Consider the following 21937-nt stretch of genomic DNA (forward strand, 5'->3'; position numbering starts at 1 on the left):
TTAAAAAAAATAACAATAAAAGCCAGCAGATGTAAATATTATTACTCCAGTTCCCACTATACTTTTATAAAATTTAATTATTTTTTAAATATCTATATTTTATTACAGGATTCGTTTATTTTCTCTAAAAATTGGATTGTGTTTTTTTTATTGTTATTGGATTAATCGCGAGGACTTTTACACGCGCGTCATCACTGGTTGCCAAATCCACGAGTTTTCGACATTTGTTTTGCATGTCATTCCGAGTTATTTGTTGTAAAAAAAAAAAACTGTTGTCCTGGTATAGATCTAAAAAAAGGGCAATATACCAAGATTGTGAATAACTGTAGTGTTATGTAAACGCGTGACAGTGGACTGGTATTTAAACATATGTTCCCTGTCAAAGATCTGGCAACGTCTCTGGCAGAAGCGAACGCGTTTCTGAAGTTCGAGTTCATCATCAGTTCAAGGCAAGCGAGTCGAAAATGCTGCGCACGGTTTGTTCCCGAACTTTTCCACAAGTTTTTCGTATCTCAGCATGTCAGCATTCAACGATTCCTGCACCGAACATTCACCCAGACGTTCACTACAACAAGGTAATGGCCAAAATGCTGGGACTTTAATGCACATTAATGTAGGTAGGTTGTGACTTGTCTCGTGTTGCTAATATTCTAACTCACGTCTTAATTAAACGTTTTCAATCGTATCATTACGCTGATAGTTGCGTAATATTTTCATGTCCCTTAAACGTCTCTGTCGTCGAATCCTTGCATTTAAATGTATGTGACATTAGTTTAACTGTTTAACAAACTTGGCATGTTTTCAAACCCCGCCTCCATCACGAAAGTGCCATTCCCTGTTTACCTTACCTTATCTTCTTCCTCTCTCTCTCTCTCTCTCTCTCTCTCTCTCTCTCTCTCTCTCTCTCTCTCTCTCTCTCTCTCTCTCTCTCTCTCTCTCTCTCTCTGTATGTGTGTGTGGGCGCTTCACTGTTTGGTCAATGCAGTATCTTTGCAGTTAATATTGAGCTTGTACATCAGTCATCAACTTTTTGAAGTTGGTACAAATAATTTCATTATAATTTGGGCAGGTGGTTAAGAAGTGCAGCTCTGTTTTCATGAATTAAAGTTAGAATTGTCTATCTTTTTTAAAGTGAATTTTACATAATAAATCTATTTAAAAAAAAAAGAATACCATATACTCCAAAACTGCACAAATGCAGAGTAAAAAGTTAAACATTAATCAAGTCAAGTGAGTAATATTACATTTGTTTTGTATTGTTACAACATCACATTTTAAGATGAAGGTGATGCTGATGCAGATAGCAGAGAATAGACTGAGTGAGAATATTATAGGTGTATATTAATATAACAGAATGATAACTAGTTGAGCAAAGATGCAATGTTGGTTGGTGATTATATTATAAATAATATCTGATGTTTTTGTTCACATTTATTTTGAAGATTTCCCATTGTGTGGCATGCAGTGCACTTCTTGTAATGTTGCTTTTTTCACTGGAATATACTTGCAACTAATTGAAATAGTTTTGACACACTTATCATAGAATTATCTGATGATGCATCATATTATGCAACAAGTTATCGCATACCACATGTTTCCTCCATATCATGCATCCTTAGTTTTAGCTGTCATAATTTACTGCCATTCCCATCATGTAAATATTTGCCTTATTGTTTTTATTCATTGATTTAAAAAAAAAAAATCACACTTTTTTTTCTCTGCAGATTTTCATTAACAATGAGTGGCACGACGCAGAAAGCAAGAGAACCTTTCCGACCATCAATCCTGCTACTGGTGAAGTTATCTGCCAAGTCGCAGAGGGGGATAAGGTAGATGTTTGAATTATTACGTTTATATTGAAAGAATAATAAATGTCTTAAACCAACTGGTTTGCTGGTCTTGGCTAAGGTAAGGTCGTGTCTGTAAACCGGCTGAACATCAAGATCTTTCTCTCTCTATACAATTCAATGAAGCAACATGATCGCTTTGTGTTAGGAATAGACCTACATTTAAGTTATTCAGTGAAAATCTTTCACTCCAGTGACAAAAGTTTAAAATTATTAGTATGTATTATTAAGGTCTGTTTTACTGTCAATAATGTGGTATAATGTACAAGTTTGGGGACTCTTGTGTTACAGTACAATCCATCTTTAATTATTTTATTATTTAAACAAACATAATAAGATGTGAACATTGTTGAAATAATGTTAATGAAGCAGAATAATTCAGGTAAGTGTGACTATATGTATATTATATATATATGGGGCAAAAGTGTCAATGTCAAGGAATATTTTATACAAACGACTTTCTAATCCGGTTTTTGCATATATATAAAAAAAAGGGAAACGAGGGATAAGTACAAATGATTATGTACACAACAGTAGTATTCACCAGATAAAGTTGAAGAAGTCGACATGTAGAGCTCTTTTAAAAAATTCAAATCTAAAATCATACTTTATTTGATTTATTTATATTCTCTGTAAATGAGAATAGACAGGACCATGCCTTGAACAAACACCAGCTCTCACTGCATCGGCTTGACTTTCCTACACCAGAGATAAAGCGGGAGCTGGAATTAAAAATAGCATGTTTATTTAACACACATCAGATATCCTGCTTAAACTAAATGGACATAATGTAATAAGCATAACTTAATAAAGGCTCTGGCATGAACTCCACTGACACCGTGTGCTTGAAAGTGGATGATGGATTCTTGCATGAAACTTTCAGTCTATGTTTCTTTATTCCCTGATGGCATGAATGAAGAACTAGAACTGCTTTTTTTTCTTTTCTGTGTGGTTATTGTCTTATATGCATTGTTTTTATACTATTTTTTTGTTGTTTCTATTATTGAATACTTGTAATATTTTATCATGCATGCCTATTATCATTGTACTTGTGATAAATAATTTCAGCTGATGATGACCCCTAATTGCTAATTTACCAACAAAAGGCTGAATATTTGTTGCAGAGTGAGCACTGAAGATAGCAATGTGCCTAAACGTTTGTTCTTGTTCATTTGTTTTTAATTCACTTCATTCACAAATGTTTTGATAGACTTCTGTAGTGTGTACTGAATTCAGTCAGTGTGCGGCCAGCCTCCTCCTTGCTCGGTTTAGTCTATGTTCCTCTCCCATGTTTGTCGTTTTGCTTCCAGGCGGACGTGGAAAAAGCGGTCCAGGCTGCCAAACATGCCTTTAAGCTGGGCTCTCCCTGGAGACGCATGGATGCGTCGGACCGCGGGCTGCTCTTGAGCCGATTAGCAGACTGCATAGAGAGAGATTCTGCCTATTTAGCTGTGAGTCTCTCAAACAACCTTTGCCCTGAATGCTGCCGTATTTGAGCTGATTTATTGTATGCATGAAAGCATATTTTTAGTATGCTTCTGGCCAATCAGAGACTAGGAGTCAGAAAAAGGTCTCACTTTTATGAATTATACAAATCACAATGCCTTTCAGGAGACTGTAAATTGGATTATATATATATATTGGGGGGGGGGTTTGGGGGGGGGGGGGTCACTTTTTCACCCACTGCATGCTTATGACTTAATTGTTTTCCAGTGATTTGTCTAATTGACTCAGATGAAGTTTCAGAAAGTCTTTCGCAGAAGTGCCCCTATTATGCTCTTTCAGATATTACCTTTCATTTTGTGTGTTATATAGATTTTTGTGAAAGTAAAATGTCTGCAAAGTTTCAAAAATCAAAGTGCAGATAAATAGAGTTATTGTCTCCTAAAAGAAGTGATTCTGAACTGAAACGAGTCGTCAGTAACTCCAGTCTTGATTCCTGCTTAAACCTACGTAGGTTTTTAACAAATCTGGATATGCTCTTCATTGGCTGCCCGTGAACTACGTCACCTTTGACCCTCAAACACTGTAGTTGCAGCTGAGACTGGAAGAGTTTGGTTTGTGTTGTTCATGTTGAGAAGAAGCTGTTTTCTGCTGACAAAGCAAATCCACTTTAATACACTTCTAAAGGATGAGACTCGCGCTGGAATTGTTACAGTAAAACCGACGCCTGTTACTGTTCATATCGCTGTGTATCAAGTGTGAGGAACATCCGGAGCTGAAATTCAGATATGCTAATGGATGTTTGGTTTCCGACACGTGTTGTAAGCGTAGACCAATCACAACAGGCTGGGGCGTCTGACCAATCAGAGCAAAGTAGACTAATTACAACAAACTGGCTCCCCATCTGACCAATCAGAGCAGGCTTTAGGAAAGGCGGGGTTTATCGAGACTGAACCCTTGATCGAAGCTTTTCAGACACTGTGAGAAAAGAGCTGATGCTGCAATGTATATTATGAGAAAATTAAAGTGTTTTTTGACCTTGAATGCATGTAAACTTATTGTTGAAGACCTGCAAAAAACAAATTAGGAACCTTTAAAATACTTTGTAGCATAATAGAGGCACTTTAAGAAATGGTACAAAATCCTTAAAACATATTTGAACAAGGAAACAGAATAACAAGTATTGAGCACTAGAAAATATTATACATGAGAAAGCAAACAAGATTATACATTCGATTGCAGACAAAGACAGTCTAAACACTACTAAGTATAATGTTTACTAGTTCAATATTAAAGTGTTGTGTAATTTTATGGAAAGTCCATTGTGATGTTTAGTTGGAGACAAAATTAGTTAACACTTTATTTTACAGTGTCCTTGTTACATGTACTTGCTATAGTAATGACTATAAATCATGCATAATTATATGCAAATAACCCTCGTCCGAACCCTAATCCTATAGTAAGTACATGTAGTTAATACTACTCAAATAACAGGGACACCTTAAAATAAAGTGTATCCCACTATTACTTTTGGTTCCCTGCTATAATTTTTTTATATATATATATATTTTTTTTATATATATATATATATTATAATTTAATGCTAATAACACACTGTTAGTTCATGGGTCCTGTCAACCTCATTTAAAACATTCTTTCATTGTTAAATGCCATTTGAAACATATCAGTTATACATATCTGTAAAAAATGTACTCTTGATTGTATTAATTCTACAATAATACCACCATATGTTAAAATTATTTGTATTTTGTTTCAATAGGAGCTAGAGACTCTTGACAATGGGAAACCGTATGCGGTCTCCTACAGCGTGGACGTGCCCATGGTGGTCAAATGCTTGAGGTGAACTTGTTGTCCTCATGGTGGTTTGTCCACAGTGTTTTCTAGTTAAAACGGACATTTCCTTAAAGGGTTAGTTCACCCAAAAATGATGTCATTAATGACTCTCCGTCATGTCGCTCCAAGCCCGTCAGACCTCCGTTCATCTTCAGAACACAGTTTAAGATATTTTAGATTTAGTCCGAGAGCTTTCTGTCCCTCCATTGAAAATGTATGTACGGTATTCTGTCCTTGTCCAGAAAGGAAATAAAGACATCATCAAAGTAGTCCATGTGACATCAGTGGGTTAGTTAGAGTGTGTTGAAGCATCGAAAATACATTTTGCTCCAAAAATAACAAAAACTAGGACTTTATTCAGCATTGTATTGTCTTCCGGTTCTGTTGTGGATCCGCGTTCAGTGCCGCCGCTGACGTAAGACGCTGCTGACGTGTGTCTGGTGTGTGTGTGTGTCTGTGTCAGGTGTGTGTGTGTGTCTGGTGTGTGTGTGTGTGTGTGTGTGTGTATTCCGGTTCTGTTGTGGATCCGCGTTCAGTGCCGCTGCTGACGTAAGACGCTGCTGACGTGTGTCTGGTGTGTGTGTGTGTGTGTGTGTATTCTGGTTCTGTTGTGGATCCGCGTTCAGTGACGCCGCTGACGTAAGACGCTGCTGACGTGTGTCTGGTGTGTGTGTGTGTGTGTGTGTCTGGTGCGCCCGAGCTTCGTTTACAGTCTGAGGGAGACGCACGCTGGAAACCAAACAATCTTCACAAACATGTCTAAGGATTTCCACACAAAGGAAGACTTGCATTTCTTTGCCCAGCCATATTTATTTGAACCCGAATACACGGACGCACCAGACACACGTCAGCAGCGTCTTACGTCAGCGGCGTCACTGAACGCGGATCCACAACAGAACCAGAATACACACACACACACACACACACACACACACACACACACCAGACACACGTCAGCAGCGTCTTACGTCAGCGGCGGCACTGAACGCGGATCCACAACAGAACCAGAATACACACACACACACACACACACCAGACACACGTCAGCAGCGTCTTACGTCAGCGGCGGCACTGAACGCGGATCCACAACAGAACCAGAATACACACACACACACACCAGACACACGTCAGCAGCGTCTTACGTCAGCGGCGGCACTGCACGCGGATCCACAACAGAACCAGAATACACACACACACACACACACACACACACCAGACACACGTCAGCAGCGTCTTACGTCAGCGGCGGCACTGAACGCGGATCCACAACAGAACCAGAATACACACACACACACACACACACACACACACACACCAGACACACGTCAGCAGCGTCTTACGTCAGCGGCGGCACTGAACGCGGATCCACAACAGAACCAGAATACACACACACACACACACCAGACACGCGTCAGCAGCGTCTTACGTCAGCGGCGGCACTGAACGCGGATCCACAACAGAACCAGAATACACACACACACACACACCAGACACGCGTCAGCAGCGTCTTACGTCAGCGGCGGCACTGAACGCGGATCCACAACAGAACCGGAAGACAATACAATGCTGAATAAAGTCCTAGTTTTTGTTATTTTTGGACCAAAATGTATTTTCGATGCTTCAACACACTCTAACTAACCCACTGATGTCACATGGACTACTTTGATGATGTCTTTATTTCCTTTCTGGACAAGGACAGAATACCGTACATACATTTACAATGGAGGGACAGAAAGCTCTCGGACTAAATCTAAAATATCTTAAACTGTGTTCTGAAGATGAACGGAGGTCTGACGGGCTTGGAGCGACATGAGGGAGAGTCATTAATGACATTTTAATTTTTTGGTGAACTAACCCTTTAATATTTCCATTATATAATAATGATTGCAATACAGTAATCACTTGAAGTCCTGTCTCTATTACATTTGGACGTTACTAATCACGTCTGAGCAGTTTTACAGCACTCACAAAAATATTTAGCCCTAAATTTAAGATTTATTTATTTGAAACCATATGAAATTTCCGTACATTTGGATTACACCATTTGACATAAATTAATAAACATAATTTCTGAGTACTAATAAACTGAATGTGTTTTAAAATACAAACCAGGTTTATATATTTATCATCAATAAATCCAGGTTAAATCTCATACATTTTTAAACTGAATATTGCGTTTTCCACAATTAGCCATATTTTAACCATGTGCATACTTTTTTACTGAATAAATGTAATTGTTTTCACAATTAACAGATTTATTCTGATTTTAAGCAATTTGAATAAATGCATTTTTTAAATATGATTATTTAAATAAAATCAAACATATTAAAATAGTTAATAATAAACTATGGCATAATATTTTGAGTTTCATTTATGTATTTTTTATAGCGCTTTTCACATTACATATTGTTTCAAAGCAGCTTTCCAGAAAATATGCATCCCATTAAGTTTATTTAATTATGTGTAGTATGTGTAATGGGTGGAATTTTTTATACGCAATTCAAATACATAAATCTAAATTTACTGCCTTAATAGCCAAGTTGATTGTACTTGAAAAATTTAAGCCATATCTTAAATTACATTAAACTGACTTAAATTGAATCTTGAATCGAGTTGAATCTTGTATAACTTACAAAAAAGGTAAAAAATTGCTTAACTTGTTTGGATGAGTTAAAGTAGCCTAATATAAAAATAAATGTTGTTGTAACTTATTGGGCAAATCATTCTTTACAATGTAGGCCTAAATGTTTCTTGAGTGAGTTATATATTTCTTTGTTGCATTACATAATGAATCTCTTAAATGGTTATTCTATTTTTGAGCTATTTTCATTCTTTTCAAAATAAAACAAAAAATATTTAGACATTGCCTTCAGAAATGGCATATACTATGTTGTGGTCTGCATCATATCACGCTTTATCATCTGTAATCCGATGATTTCAGTTGTTCCAAAGGCTGTTTATAGTGACTAGTGTGCATTAAATCTGATAAAGTGGGTGAATTCAATCAGAAGCTCTGAACTCTTTTTTTTGTGTTGTGTGTGTGTGTGTTGGTTGTTGTTTGGTTTTTAGGTATTATGCTGGCTGGGCAGACAAATGGGAAGGGAAGACCATTCCAATTGATGGTGATTACTTTTGCTACACAAGGCATGAGCCTGTAGGAGTGTGTGGCCAAATTATCCCTGTAAGTAGATGCTTTTGGAGTTTCAGAATGCAATGTGTATTTGCCGAGTAATATAATATACAGTCAAACCCAAAATTATTCAGACCCCAGATATAATTTTTGACTTTTTTTTATAAATTTTGACTTTGGGGTTTTCATTAGCTGTAAGCCATAATCATCGAAATTATAACAAGTAAAGCCTTGAAATATCTCACTTTGCATGTAATGAATCTATATAATAGATTAGTTTCACCTTTTAAGTTGAATTACTGAAATAAATGAACTTTTGCACGATATTCTAATTTTTCGAGTTTCACATGTATATTGTGATATATATTGATATTGAATTATTGTCCAGCCATACAGTAGTTTGCCTGTACTTCTGTCTTTCACATGTCGTCTTCTCTGGATTGTGTGTTTCTTCCAGTGGAACTTCCCTCTGTTGATGCAGGCCTGGAAGCTCGGCCCGGCTCTGGCTACGGGGAACACGGTGGTGATGAAGGTGGCGGAGCAAACGCCACTCACTGCCCTTTATATCGCCAGCCTGATCAAGGAGGTGACTGGCATGCCTACTGTATATTTGCACACTGAGGAAAATCCTAATTGCAAAATCATGTTTATAGGAACACGCCGACGTTTTTTGGGACTTCACCGTATCCCCCAGAGTTAGATAAGTCCATACATGCCCTTCTCATCGCGGTGCGTGCCGTAACTCTGTCTGACGCACCCACCACTAGCCTAGCTTAGCACAAAGACTGGAAGTAAATGGCTCCAGCTAGCATACTGCTCCCAATAAGTGACAAAATAACGTCAATCACATGTTATGATTTGTATAGTACAAATAACAAGGTCACATGAAAGGGACACAGCCATCTTCTAACCGTATACATACTGGGAACTATATTCTCAGGAGGCGAAGCACTGCTACTTGGGCGGAGTGATTAGCGCAACACCTGAAAAGCACCGTTGTTACTTCCGTCAACAAAACCAATGTGACTAGCTAGCTAGTAGCGAACGTGACTGGTGATCTCAGGTGCTGCGAGCAAATCTCTCCGCCCAAGTAGCAGTGCTTCGCCTTCTGAGAATATAGTCTTATTATGCATTATAACAAATGCCTACGGCCTGGTGTTGTTACACTTAACAGCAGATCAAATCCTTGTTTAATATTGGCCAAACAACATTTAATTCAAGTGTCCACTTAATCTTTAATATTTGGCCATTTCTTTACGATATAAATGTTACAGCCACTGTAATTTCTTGAACATGAACATGTGGGCATCAAAACATGCAAACTCAGAGCAAAGTTTAGATGGATTTTTTTTAATGTATTGATGTATTCTCCTGTGTTGGAGTAGGTTTATAAATGATTTACGTTACAAATCTGATGAAATGGCACACATTGCGTTCCCAGGTGAACGTTATAAGCAACCCAAACTCAGAGCACATGCAGAGATGGAGTTTGAGACTATCATGTAAATGATAACAGTTCATGTGGAGGAGTAGCATTTACTGTGAACAAGATGCACGTAACCTACATGCATGTAAATAATTAAAGTGCATATATATTAAACATGCAGGGCATACACTACCGTTCAAAAGTTTGGGGTCGGTACGATTTTAAATACTTTTAAAAGAATTCTCTTCTGCTAACCATGGCTGCGCTTATTTGATTAAAAATACAACAAAAATCAGTTATAGTATTAAATATTATTCCAGTGTAAATCAGCTGTTTTCTGTGTGAATATATAGTAAAGTGTAATTTATTCCTGTGATCAAAGCTGAATTTTCAGCATCACCAGTGTCAGTGTCTTCAGTGTCAAATGATCCTTCACAAATCAGTATAATATGAGGATTTGATGCTCAAGAAACATTTATTATTATTATCAATGTTGAAACAGTTGTTGGTCTGTCAGTTGTACAGTTTTTTTGTTGTTTTTTAGGATTCTTTGATGAATAGGAAGTTCAAAAGACTTTTTTTTAACATTATAAATGTCTTTACTGTCACTTTCGATCAAATTAATTATTCCTTGATAAATAAAAGTATTGATTTCTTTCCTACAAAAAATAAAAATAAAATTCTCACTGCCCCCAAACTTTTGAACGGTAGTGTATATTTATTGAATTGAATCGCAGTTTTTGAAAATTCACAATAGCACTATGCTATAGGATGGGTTTAATACATTGTGCAGCCTTAGAAAACATTGAGCAGCCACTTCCAGTATTCCAGGGACTTTAAAAATTGAATACTCAAATTTAATAGAGGAATTGTGACAGCCCTAAAAATTAATGTTAAAGGTGCAGTGTGTGATTTTTAGCGGCATCTAGCGGTTCGGTTGCGAGTTTGCACTAATGGCTCCGCCCACTGCTCACCCCTCCCTTCCGAAGAAGCTACGGTGGCTCAAACGGGACAAACATATCGTCGTCTGAGACAGCAGAGAATAGCCAGAGTAAGCCAAGTTTCTGTACCACAGTCCATTATAAACCACATCATGGATAAAGTTTACAAAGCCATAGTCAGGTGAGGATCAAGGGTCTTAATATATAATATAATAATAGTAATCAGCTGATTGTCTCACAAACGTAACCAGCACATTTCTCCCCACATAGCAAACCCATAATACAGCGAGGGAGAAGAACCAATTGAAACTATGCAACTATATATGTTTTCTAACAGGGTAGTAAAAGTTTAGCTGGCTAATATGAGCTGTTACTGTGGCTGAGCTGGTTAAAGCGTAAAGCCTTGTTTAAACTCGACGCGTCCGCATGAGCCCAAAGGTGCGCGCGGCAAAAATGACATGATTGTAACAGCGCGCGCGCCTCCGCATCCCCTAGACACCACTTACTACACACAATTAGGGTTGGGTATCGTTTGGGTTTTATCCGATTCCAGTACCTACTCGGTGTTTTTTAAACGGTTCCGGTGCTTAAACGGTTCTTAAATCGGTACTTAAGAAAATGAAACCGCACACACTTTATCAAAAAATAATACCCTTTAATTTACAGGGCCAAACTGGACACAATATTAACTTAAATCTTTAAACAATATAAATACAAGTAACATATGGTAATAATAAAACCAATATAAAATAAAAATTCATATTTACATAATATCAAATGAAACAATATTGTATCAAACAATGTAATAATACTGGAGATTAATAGAGATTACTAGCAGGCAGAGCTGCCAACTCTCACGCATTGACCGTGAGACTCACGCAAATGACCCTTTTCACACAGAAAAAATCGCGGACAAAGAGGACACGGACAGACAAGACCGAGAAGGTTACTTTTGATATGGAACAAATCCACAGCTGTCAGATTCTGTCCATATTTTTACGAGATTCACACAATAAATAACGTTTTGGCTCTTTGAAATGTGACAGATCGCTGTAGCGCGTCAGTTCAAACGGCACGTGATACAGCAGCCTACTTAGCTACGCAGCGTTGAGTGAACCTATGAAAGAGAACATCTCTGGTTACTGGTGTAACATATCTCTCAATAGGGAACGAGACGCTGCCAAGCTCCTCGCGCTGCCGACCAGCTTCCTTTTTCGGCAAAGAAATCTGAGGAGCAGATGGCGCGCGCGCGCCAACATAGTATGACGACGTAAGTGCGTCGATGCGGCGCCCGCGCCATCAGCCAATGAATTGGCTTGATTCTATATGGGATTCAGACTATCGGCACACCCAGAGGGCGTTCTGACACGTAATTTTACACGTGAAATGCAGCCAAACCTTGCGAGAAAGAGCGCGCTTGCGAGACAGAAGAGACTGTGCTCCAAACTGTGTAGCACACGCACGGCGGAGAGAGAGCGAGCGAGAGACCTTGTGTGTGTGTGTGTGCCTAATGAAGTTAGGCACCGAAATCAGGCACCGAAATTTTCTTTCTTATTCGGTCTGGTTACTACCGTTTACGTCGGAACCGGTTCCCTATTGGCACCGAGTTTCGGTACCCAACCCTACACACAATAGGCTTTTTTCTCTGATTTTGAAAACTCTTCGCGGTTGGTGATTCCTGTAACGTTACTGTTTTACGGTCAATGACAAGAGTACTAATCAGCTGTCTCACGAACGTAACCAGCACATTTATCCCCACATAGCAAAGCCATAACACAGCGAGGGAGAAGAACTAAGTTACATGAAACAGTCCAACTACATATTTTACACCACTGACAAGGGAAAAGTCACTACTCACAGTGTTTATGGCTAGCTTCTAGGTTTCTGCGGCGTCTCTTTCAAGGTAGTGACGAAACGCGCTCTGTAGCGCTGTGTGTTCGCTGTCGGCTACGGTAGAAACATGACGTCACAATATGGCGACCTTCATAGAAGGGGGTGCCCGCGGTTATGTAGATATAAATGTCTCATTCTAAGGTAATAAAAACATTACGGTTTATTAAGTAAGTTCTTTATACACCTCTGAAAACATAGTTATGGGTGTCATATTGCATTTCTGTTAATATACTCAAAATTATTACACATTGCACCTTTAAGAAGGCTGTAATAGTGAAGCCATACTCGGTGCACGATTGAACCCACCATCACGTGCATGATCATTGTTGTTTTGCTTAAACACCTAATCACCATCTTGAGTGTTTCCATGATTTGTGGTAGGTGGGTTTCCCAGCTGGTGTTGTCAACATTATCCCAGGAATGGGTCCCACAGCCGGAGCAGCCATTGCTTCTCACATGGACGTAGACAAAATAGCATTCACTGGCTCCACGGACGTAAGAGGTTTTTCTTCAATAATGGATATTTCTTGGATATGAAGTACAATACTGTACACACCCTGTCATAACCTTGATAGAAATGATACTTTCTCTCAGTGTGTGACATATAATATGTTGTAGGATTTCTTGTTCATACATAAATCTTATTACAATATTTAAAACTTAATGTTTGGACATTTAAAATTGGCACTCCATAGCAAAATATATAAATGACTATCTAAGAGCAAATTTGTTCACAGTTTTTGTGAAGCATCTACTGTGTCTAAGACTTAATGTATGCAATTTTTGGTAAGAGGTATTAAAGGTTTGTTTACACAAAAATTCAATTCTGTCATAATTTACTCATTGTCATGTTGTTCTAAACCCAAAAAGCATTACATTTTGATTACCTAAAGTCCTAGACTAGCAATGGAGGGACAGAAATCTCCCAGGTTTCATTAAAAATATCTTCAGTTGTGTTTTAAAAATGAACAAAGGTCTTGTGTGACATGGACATGAGGGTGAGTAATTAATGACAGAATTTTGGTATCGTGGGAACCCAAAACTTTAATTTAAATTGCAAATATAATATTGGTTTGTAATATTATGGTTGAATAGGTAGGTCACCTCATCCAGCGAGCCTCAAGTACCAGTAATCTGAAGAAGGTCACACTGGAGCTGGGCGGAAAGAGTCCAAACATCATTTTATCAGATGCTAATAGTGAGTTCATCCATTTATCCTGACACTTGCAGCAGTTTTGACAGCTATTTTCAATAGAAAGGAGCTAAAGCCTGCTCTAAACTGTCAGCTCTTTACTTACTTCTTGCTCATATACTGTATTTTAATATAATATATAGCCGAATGTCCCATGAAGCTGTTCTCATTTACATATTTTCTGTCAAACAACAAAACAAATGTGATATAGTGACTGACTACATTTTAACCAGCAGTCCAAAAAAGTTGCTAGATTTGTTGCTAGTCATTTTTTGACAAAAAATAATACATTTTATTACTATTATTTTATTATTTCTCCTGAGGTCCACCTATAATGTTGGTACAGTCATGATTTAGTTGTACATGACCTTTCCACCCTCTCCACCCTTTTAATTATATCATTTATTCACCTTCATGTTATCCTAAACCTGTAGGACTTTCTGTTTTGTACAGAGAAGATTTTAAAGAAGGTTTCAACTGTTTTTGCCCATAAAATGAAAGCAAGTTCGGACCAACACTGGACACCAGTGACCATTACAACATATTTTGTTTGTGTTCCACAGAAGAATGAAACTCATACAGTCTTGGATTAAAAATAAAATAGAAAGTAAAATATGATTCCTCACATTTTTTAATCTTTCTAATTTATATTTGCATTTGCAGTGGAAGAGGCAGTGGAGCAGTCCCATTTCGCCCTGTTCTTCAACCAAGGCCAGTGCTGTTGTGCAGGCTCTCGCACATACGTACAGGAGAGCATCTACAATGAGTTTGTTGAGCGAAGTGTGGAGAGAGCTAAGAAGAGGGTCGTGGGAGACCCTTTCGACTTGAAGACTGAGCAGGGCCCACAGGTACAGCTCTTCCTCGAGCATATAAACACCCTAAAGTTATAGTTTTATCGAGAGAGAGAGAGCAAGTTTTGACCTCCAAAATAAACTCCAATGTTACTCGACCCTCAATAGAACTACTAAATTGGCCAGTTATCTATTTACTAAACATTTTAAAGAAAGACAAATCCTCTCCAAATACAGATTAAGTGACCATAATCTAGAGATAGGAAGGCGTAGACAAACATGGACAGAGAGAGAGCAGAAGTGTGTGTGTGTGTGTGTGTGTGTGTGTGTGTGTGTGTGGACAGAGAGAGAGCAGGTGTGTGTGTGTGTGTGTGTGTGTGGACAGAGAGAGAGCTGAGGATCTGTAGACACTGTGATCTACAGCACATAGAGGACGAGGAACACTTTATGCTCTTCTGTCCCAAATATACCAATATAAGAGAAACTTTTCTGCCCAGATTTGAAACCTTGATTCCATCATTCTTTGAACTGAGTGACACTGAAAAAATGTCCTTCTTACTCGGAGAAAATGCTAGTACAGCTGCACTAGCGGGTAAATATGTGCTAGCTATTCACAACGCCTGAGACAGCTAATTCTATAGAGAGACCCACTGTATTTATTTATCTATTTATTTCTATGCCACATATGACATGATCTATACTTGTATGTTTTGTTTGTTTTATTATTTATATATGTTGATGCTTTGGCAACATTGTGTTACACAGTCATGCTAATAAAGCTAATTTGATAGATAGATAGATAGATAGATAGATAGATAGATAGATAGATAGATAGATAGATAGATAGATAGATAGATAGATAGATAGATAGATAGATAGATAGATAGATAGATAGATAGATAGATAGATAGATAGATAGATAGATAGATAGATAGATAGATAGATAGATAGAGATAGAGAGATAGAGGGATATGATTGATGACTGCTTGGACAAAATATGAGAAGCCCATTTTAGAAATGTTCCAAAAAAATAACTTTAAATGTCAAAATTATTGTTTTCAAGCCCAGTTGAAAGATCTGTGATACAAATCCGACCCTAAAGTAGTCAAGCTGGAAAACAAGTTGCAGAAGTGATTGTCAAGATTCAATCTATTTTTAGGATTAACTTCACTGTAAATGAAACATAATTTCAGGATCTTCTTAACAGTTACACACCCAACTTTAAAAAACAAAAACAAAAAAACACTGCATTTCTGATAAGGCAATAAAAACAAAAATCATTAACTAGTGAACCTCCAAAAATGAGAAAAAATAGATCCCGCAGGTTCCCGACCACTGTGCAAATAATTTGGTGATTTCGTTGCATTTGCAGTTGTTGTGGGTTTCTTCTTACCATTAGGTACTTTCAGTTACCCACCCTGGTAATTAATTACAATTAACATTTAATGCACTGTATTGTGAGTTCCTTTGGTGTGAAAGCATCTTTAAAAGAACATATTTCTGAATCACTCAATCAAGATCATAGTTCTCTGATATTGCATCCATTAGTATTTCTTCTCTTTACTCAAGGTCGATGAGGAACAGTTCCAGAAGATTCTTGGCTACATCAGCAGTGGGAAGCGCGAGGGAGCCAAGCTCATGTGTGGCGGGGGGGCGGCAGGTGATCGCGGTTACTTCATCCAGCCCACTATCTTCGGGGATGTTAAGGATGACATGACAATTGCTCGGGAGGAGGTGTGTGTGTTTCACCTTTTAACGCATTACTAGGGAAATGGACTTTTCAAGATCAACTTTTCAGCTCTCATTATTTCTAGTGGGGTTCCATTCATCTTTTTTTCTAGATGTGCTTGTTTAATATTTCCTGCTTAATAACCAGTCCTAACTAAATAACTGGTAATAACGACAATGAATAAATATTAAAGGGGTGGCTGATTATGATTTCACTTTTCTAACTTTAGCTAGTGTGTAATGTTGCTGTTTGAGCAAAAACAACATCTGCAAAGTTACAACGCTCAAAGTTCAAAGCAAAGGAAGATATTTGCTTTTAAAGAAAAGGACTACAACAAACGGCTGGTAGAAACTACACAACATTCCTCCAGGGTTAGTGACATCACCAACCCTAAAATGTACATAAACCCCGCCCCCGGGAACACGCAGTCCATGTTGAGAAGAGGAAAAGCTGTTGTAGTCAAGCACATTTGTGAGTCAGCTCAAACTGTAGCATCCGTCTTTTCACATGCAATAGAAAGTCACTCTGTGTGCATCTCACAACAGTTCCTATACAAGCGATTTATAGATTATCCTGACAGAATATCCTAATTGAAGATAGTTAACTCCACATCAGCAACATAAATTCATCAACTAACCATTCAGAGACGTCCTGTTGCATTCGACATGTTGTCACGTCTTCTTGATTCTCTCCATCTTTGTCTGACTCCGGTTTGACATTAAAGGCAGAACAGTTTCTGACATTTTAGTGTGTGACTGCGTGAGGTAGTCGGAGCTGCTAACACACACACTCTTGAAGCTCCGCCCACTGTGTCGGGAGCTGCGGCTCATTTGCATTTAAAGGGGCAGACACAAAACGGTGCGTTTTTGCAAACCCTCAAAAAGTGACAACTTTAACATGCTATATAAAAATATCTGTGGGGTATTTTGTGCTAAAACTTCACATACACACTCTGGGGACATCAGAGATTTATTTTACATCTTGTGAAAATGGCATTTTACCACCCCTTTAACATAAATATCGAGTTCAGTCATGAAACTCTAGGGGGCGCAGGCTGATCAGTCCTTTGCATGCAATCTGCAAGCAATCACATCATTACCACATGGCACAAGCTGATTGGCCTCTGCTGATCCAGCAGCCAATGAGATTGCTTGCTCAACATTTAAATAGTCTGGTTCAGGGTTGGCTGTAAGCTTGTTATGCAGTGTGCTCCTCCACCTCCCCCAGCTTTAATTTTGGATCAAAATCTCAATTTTAACCAGCTAGGGGTTTACAAACGCTGTCAACAAAGACTGACAGCTATTCGTAAACTTAGGCACTTGTCTGTTCAGCCACGACTTCTTCTGCTTCTGTATCGCAGTATTATTGAGCCGGTCCTTACTTATGGTGCAATTTGTTTTGTTTTTCATATGCTTACAGTTACCAACAAGAACAAATTCTTAAAGATAACTCATTTAGCAAGTAAAATGATTGGTATCCCTACCCCCAATTTATCGGATAGTGTCTCGACATTCACGTTGCGAAAGGCACAAAAAATATTAAATGGCTCAAACACCCACTTTACAAATATTTTATCCTTCTGCCTTCTGGCCGCAGGTATAGGTTACCGATGTGTAGGAAGGCCAAGTTTAGTAAGAGTTTTGTTCCTGTATCTATACGAGCTCTAAATACATAGGAAATCGGCCTTTGATACGTCAGGTAAGCTCTCTTGTTGTTGTTTGTTTTGTTGTTTTTTTCTGCGTTTTTTTTTTTTGTAGATGTTTATATGTTCATATTCTTAATATGTTATACATGTGTGTTTGTATTATGTACGCATCTATGGTGGAAACAAATTTCCTCTCGAGGACAAATAAATCATCATCATAATATGTAGCGAAAAAAACACCCAATCTGGCAACACCATCAAAACAAAAAGCAGCATGTAGTCGACAAAGCAGCGAGGAGGCGTCGTATGATCATTTAAACGAGTTTTATGACAAGGTCGTTGAGGATGGTAAAAATCGTACGTTTCTGTTCAAACTTTGCCCGCCGATAAAATAATTGCTGTCTGTGGTTGTATATGGACTGTGGCAATAATAAAAAATAGCTCGCAGCAACATATGGAGAAAAAAAAACTATGAACTAGTTCATTTTAAAATTTGTGAACTGAACTTTAAACTAGTTCATGTAGAAAGTGAACTTTCCCAACACTGGTGTGTAGTGTGTCTGTGTATATATTAGCTGTAGCAATAATCAGCAGCCGTGTAGCAGATCTGGTCCACAAAGACCAAATACATTTACATTGCAATATTCAATGGTAAATGCTAAATGGACTGCATTTATATAGCGCTTTCATAGACCCAATGGCCACCAAAGCGCTTTACAATTTGCCTCACATTCACTCACTTATTCATACACCGACGAACATGCTAAAACCATTCTGAGAGTTGTTACGATTGAAATAATTATTATTAACTAAATACATTATGACTAGAATTGTTGAGATTAAGAAATCCAGCCAACCTTTCGGTATATAATGATCATATGCAAAAATACATGTCTGCTTGTACAAAAAAAAAAAACTATATATAACGTTGTTGGTTCATGTTAGCTCTGGTCCATTAAATAATATGAACCGATAAAATTTTTGATTTTAATAATGTATTAATAAATTAACATTAACCAAGATTAATAAATGCTTTTCTTTTTTGCCAGTTACCAGAAATTGTTTTGAATTAACATAAAACACCATTTTACATTGTTTATCTTCCCATGATATAATAATATATTACACATTTTATGGCATTCTGGTCTGTTTAAATTCTACAGGTGAAACTCGAAAAATTTGAATATCGTGCAAAAGTTCATGTATTTCAGTAATTCAACTTAAAAGGTGAAACTAATATATTTAGTATAAATAACTATATGCATATCCATGATTATACTTTTCAGAGGGCCGACATTTCTGAATTTAAAATCCTTTTTTTTTTTTTTTGATTTCATATAATATTCTAATTTTCTGAGATTTTGAATTTTGGGTTTTCATAAGCTGTAAGCCATAATCATCAAAATTATAACTTTTGCAGGATATTCAAATTGTTTGAGTTTCACCTGTATAGTATAAGATGTACATCTAGTAAAATGATATAACATGCTATTCCCTTTCTTTACTGTTAGATCTTTGGCCCTGTAATGCAAATTCTGAAGTTTAAATCTCTAGAAGAAGTGGTTGAGAGAGCCAACGACAGCAAATATGGCCTTGCAGCGGCTGTCTTTACCCAAAACATTGAAAAGGCCCATTACATATCCAATGGCCTGCGTGCTGGCACTGTGTGGTAAGTGTGTGAGATGCTTTATTATCTTAAAGAAAATAGATATCTTGGATATTGGAATATCAGACCTCTTGCTGCATGCTTGTTCACATCAGGCTTGTACTTGTGATTTGATTAGGATTAATTGCTATGACGTGTTCGGAGCGCAGGCTCCCTTCGGAGGCTACAAGGCCTCAGGGATTGGTCGTGAGTTGGGACAGTACGGACTTGACAACTACACCGAGGTCAAAACGGTAAGGTTTTACCATCAGGGAAACAAAAATGCACTCATTATTCAAAATTCACTCATTGTAAACTTTAAATGTCTTGCTTTTATCTGGATTATAATCCCAAAGTGATTGACTGCTTTTACTGTTGCTTATTTCTAAGTGTCAAGTAGGTTAAGATGCATTTATAAATGTGTTTATTTGTACATGCAGTGTTTTAGATGTGTATTTGGGCAACGATCTGTAAATTGCAGCTATCATTAACTATGCACTCATTTTTATTTACTAACTCTTTTCCTCCACAGGTTACAATTAAGGTTCCTCAGAAAAATTCATAAATGGAGAAATTCATTTAGAGAAGCCGTCATCTAACGATTAGAGTTGTGCCAGACATTATTGAAATGAACATTACTCTTTAAATCTATTTCATTAAATCAAATAATGTCTTAATGTGTACTGGGGGAAAAAAAAAAATATATATATATATATATATATATATATATACACGATTAGTACATAAAAAATAAAGTTCTAACAGTGATAAGTTACAGAAGTTATTATGATTATCCACCTGAAAAAAGGAGAGAAAATCTGTATTGGGCTGATTTTATTCTGTTTAATTCAAGCATCATATAGACAGCATAATCTGATTTTGTGTAATAAATGGTCCAATTCTTTTCTTTTTTTCATTTTTCTTTATTCATTTATTCTTAATTTGCATAGATATTTGTCCTTTTCTGATTATATTTTTTGTAATAACATGCAGAAGAAAATAAATGAATATCAAACAGTAACAGTCTCTGTGATTTTGCAGCATTTATTGTTAGATATGATCTGATGACCTGAAAAAGAAACACAAATAAACTTAAAAATGTTTGGTTTCACAGATTAAACTTTTATCTATTTATACTTTATATTTGTTCATTTTAGAAACACTGACAATTTGTATTCTCCCCTTCATCACTAACACCATACTCTGGTAACTAGTGTATTCTTACTTGTTTTTTGTGTTAATAGATGGATATGCTAATCATTTAGTGCTATGATATTACTAGGCAAATCAATCCCATTTGATGTATGATTAATTTTTGTGAAATTCCTAACATATATTTGTGAATCTCATTCTATTTATTTGTGTTTTGTTTTTCATAATTGTTTTTTGTGTGTGAATCTCTACATTTAATTCAGGATGGGAATCTATTTATCTGGAAATATGAACCAATTCTAACCCCATATATTACTGTGGTAAACTAAAAACACAGCACCACTCACATTGTAATGATTGAATTTCTAACTAAACATTGACCGCTGTGTAAAAAGGTGATTTTTTTTATCATTGAGACACTATTATAGTTTGTATCGATATTTTTGATTTGTTTGACATGTTTTTTTATGGTTTAAATTTCAGTTAACTATAATAATCCTGGTATAAAACACATTTCACACATTACAATGACAATACAGTTGACATATTCCCTTATTGAATCAGCAGCTCAACAAGAAGTTACTACTGCAGCTTTAAAACCTACGAAGTTTTAGTCCTATACTAAATGGGGGTCATAGTGAAGCCATAGAGGAACCTTTTTCCTAGAGTGGATAACATTTTAAAAAACTAAAGAACCGTTTTCCACTGTTTTAAGCTTTTGAGCAGTGGAAAAGTTTCATTCGGCCCAATGGAAAGCATATTTACACTGTCTGAATCGTTCCCTATCCCCTATAGTGCACTATGTGCCATTCACCATGTAGAAAATAGTAGATGTGTGAACAAGTGACTGATTTTAGCCACAGCTTCAGCGTAAAAAACAGGATTTACGATACTGATGACTATTTATAATGTAGGGGGCGGAGCTTCAGATTCTAGAGACCATTTGATTGGACAGAAAATCTGATGAGATGAGTGAGAAACTAAGTTTTGAATGCTTATATCTTCTAAATGCGAATTTTGTCATTGTTTTAGAGCACACTAGCTTATAGATAACAGTCAGTAAGACCAACATATTAAAACTAGCCTACTAAAAGCCAAAAAAAAACTTCAATTTTGATTTCATGGGGACTTTAGTTTTTTTGGGGGGTTTTTGTAATTGGATTCAAAAAGGTAATATAATACAAAGTATAGTGTTATAAAGGTAATATAATCATTTTTGGGAGGTTTTTTGTAATTGGATTCAAAAAGG

General features: G+C 37.0%; 1 protein-coding gene across 1 annotated transcript; it reads left to right on the forward strand.

Moving 5' to 3' along the window:
- Nucleotides 1-405: 405 nt before the first annotated feature.
- On the forward strand, nt 406-20557 carry LOC130069090 (aldehyde dehydrogenase, mitochondrial-like). Its single transcript, XM_056232789.1, has 13 exons — nt 406-575; nt 1725-1829; nt 3158-3298; nt 5071-5150; nt 8214-8325; nt 8732-8860; nt 12916-13029; nt 13630-13732; nt 14390-14574; nt 16087-16251; nt 19403-19560; nt 19676-19790; nt 20069-20557. Exons 1-13 carry the CDS (start codon nt 465-467, stop codon nt 20099-20101), a joined length of 1551 nt encoding a protein of 516 aa, XP_056088764.1. The 5' UTR covers nt 406-464; the 3' UTR covers nt 20102-20557.
- The last annotated feature ends 1380 nt before the right edge of the window (nt 20558-21937 follow it).

Source organism: Rhinichthys klamathensis, unplaced genomic scaffold, assembly GCF_029890125.1.
Source record: "Rhinichthys klamathensis goyatoka isolate OS25496 unplaced genomic scaffold, OSU_Roscu_1.1 h1tg000356l_1, whole genome shotgun sequence".
NCBI lineage: Eukaryota > Metazoa > Chordata > Actinopteri > Cypriniformes > Leuciscidae > Rhinichthys > Rhinichthys klamathensis.

Coding starts and splice junctions, on each gene's coding strand:
- LOC130069090 (XM_056232789.1), top strand. CDS start 465: ATGCTGCGCACGGTTTGTTCCCGAACTTTTCCACAAGTTTTTCGTATC. Junction 13,030..13,629: donor CATTCACTGGCTCCACGGAC/GTAAGAGGTTTT, acceptor ATGGTTGAATAG/GTAGGTCACCTCATCCAGCG. Junction 19,561..19,675: donor CTGCGTGCTGGCACTGTGTG/GTAAGTGTGTGA, acceptor TGATTTGATTAG/GATTAATTGCTATGACGTGT.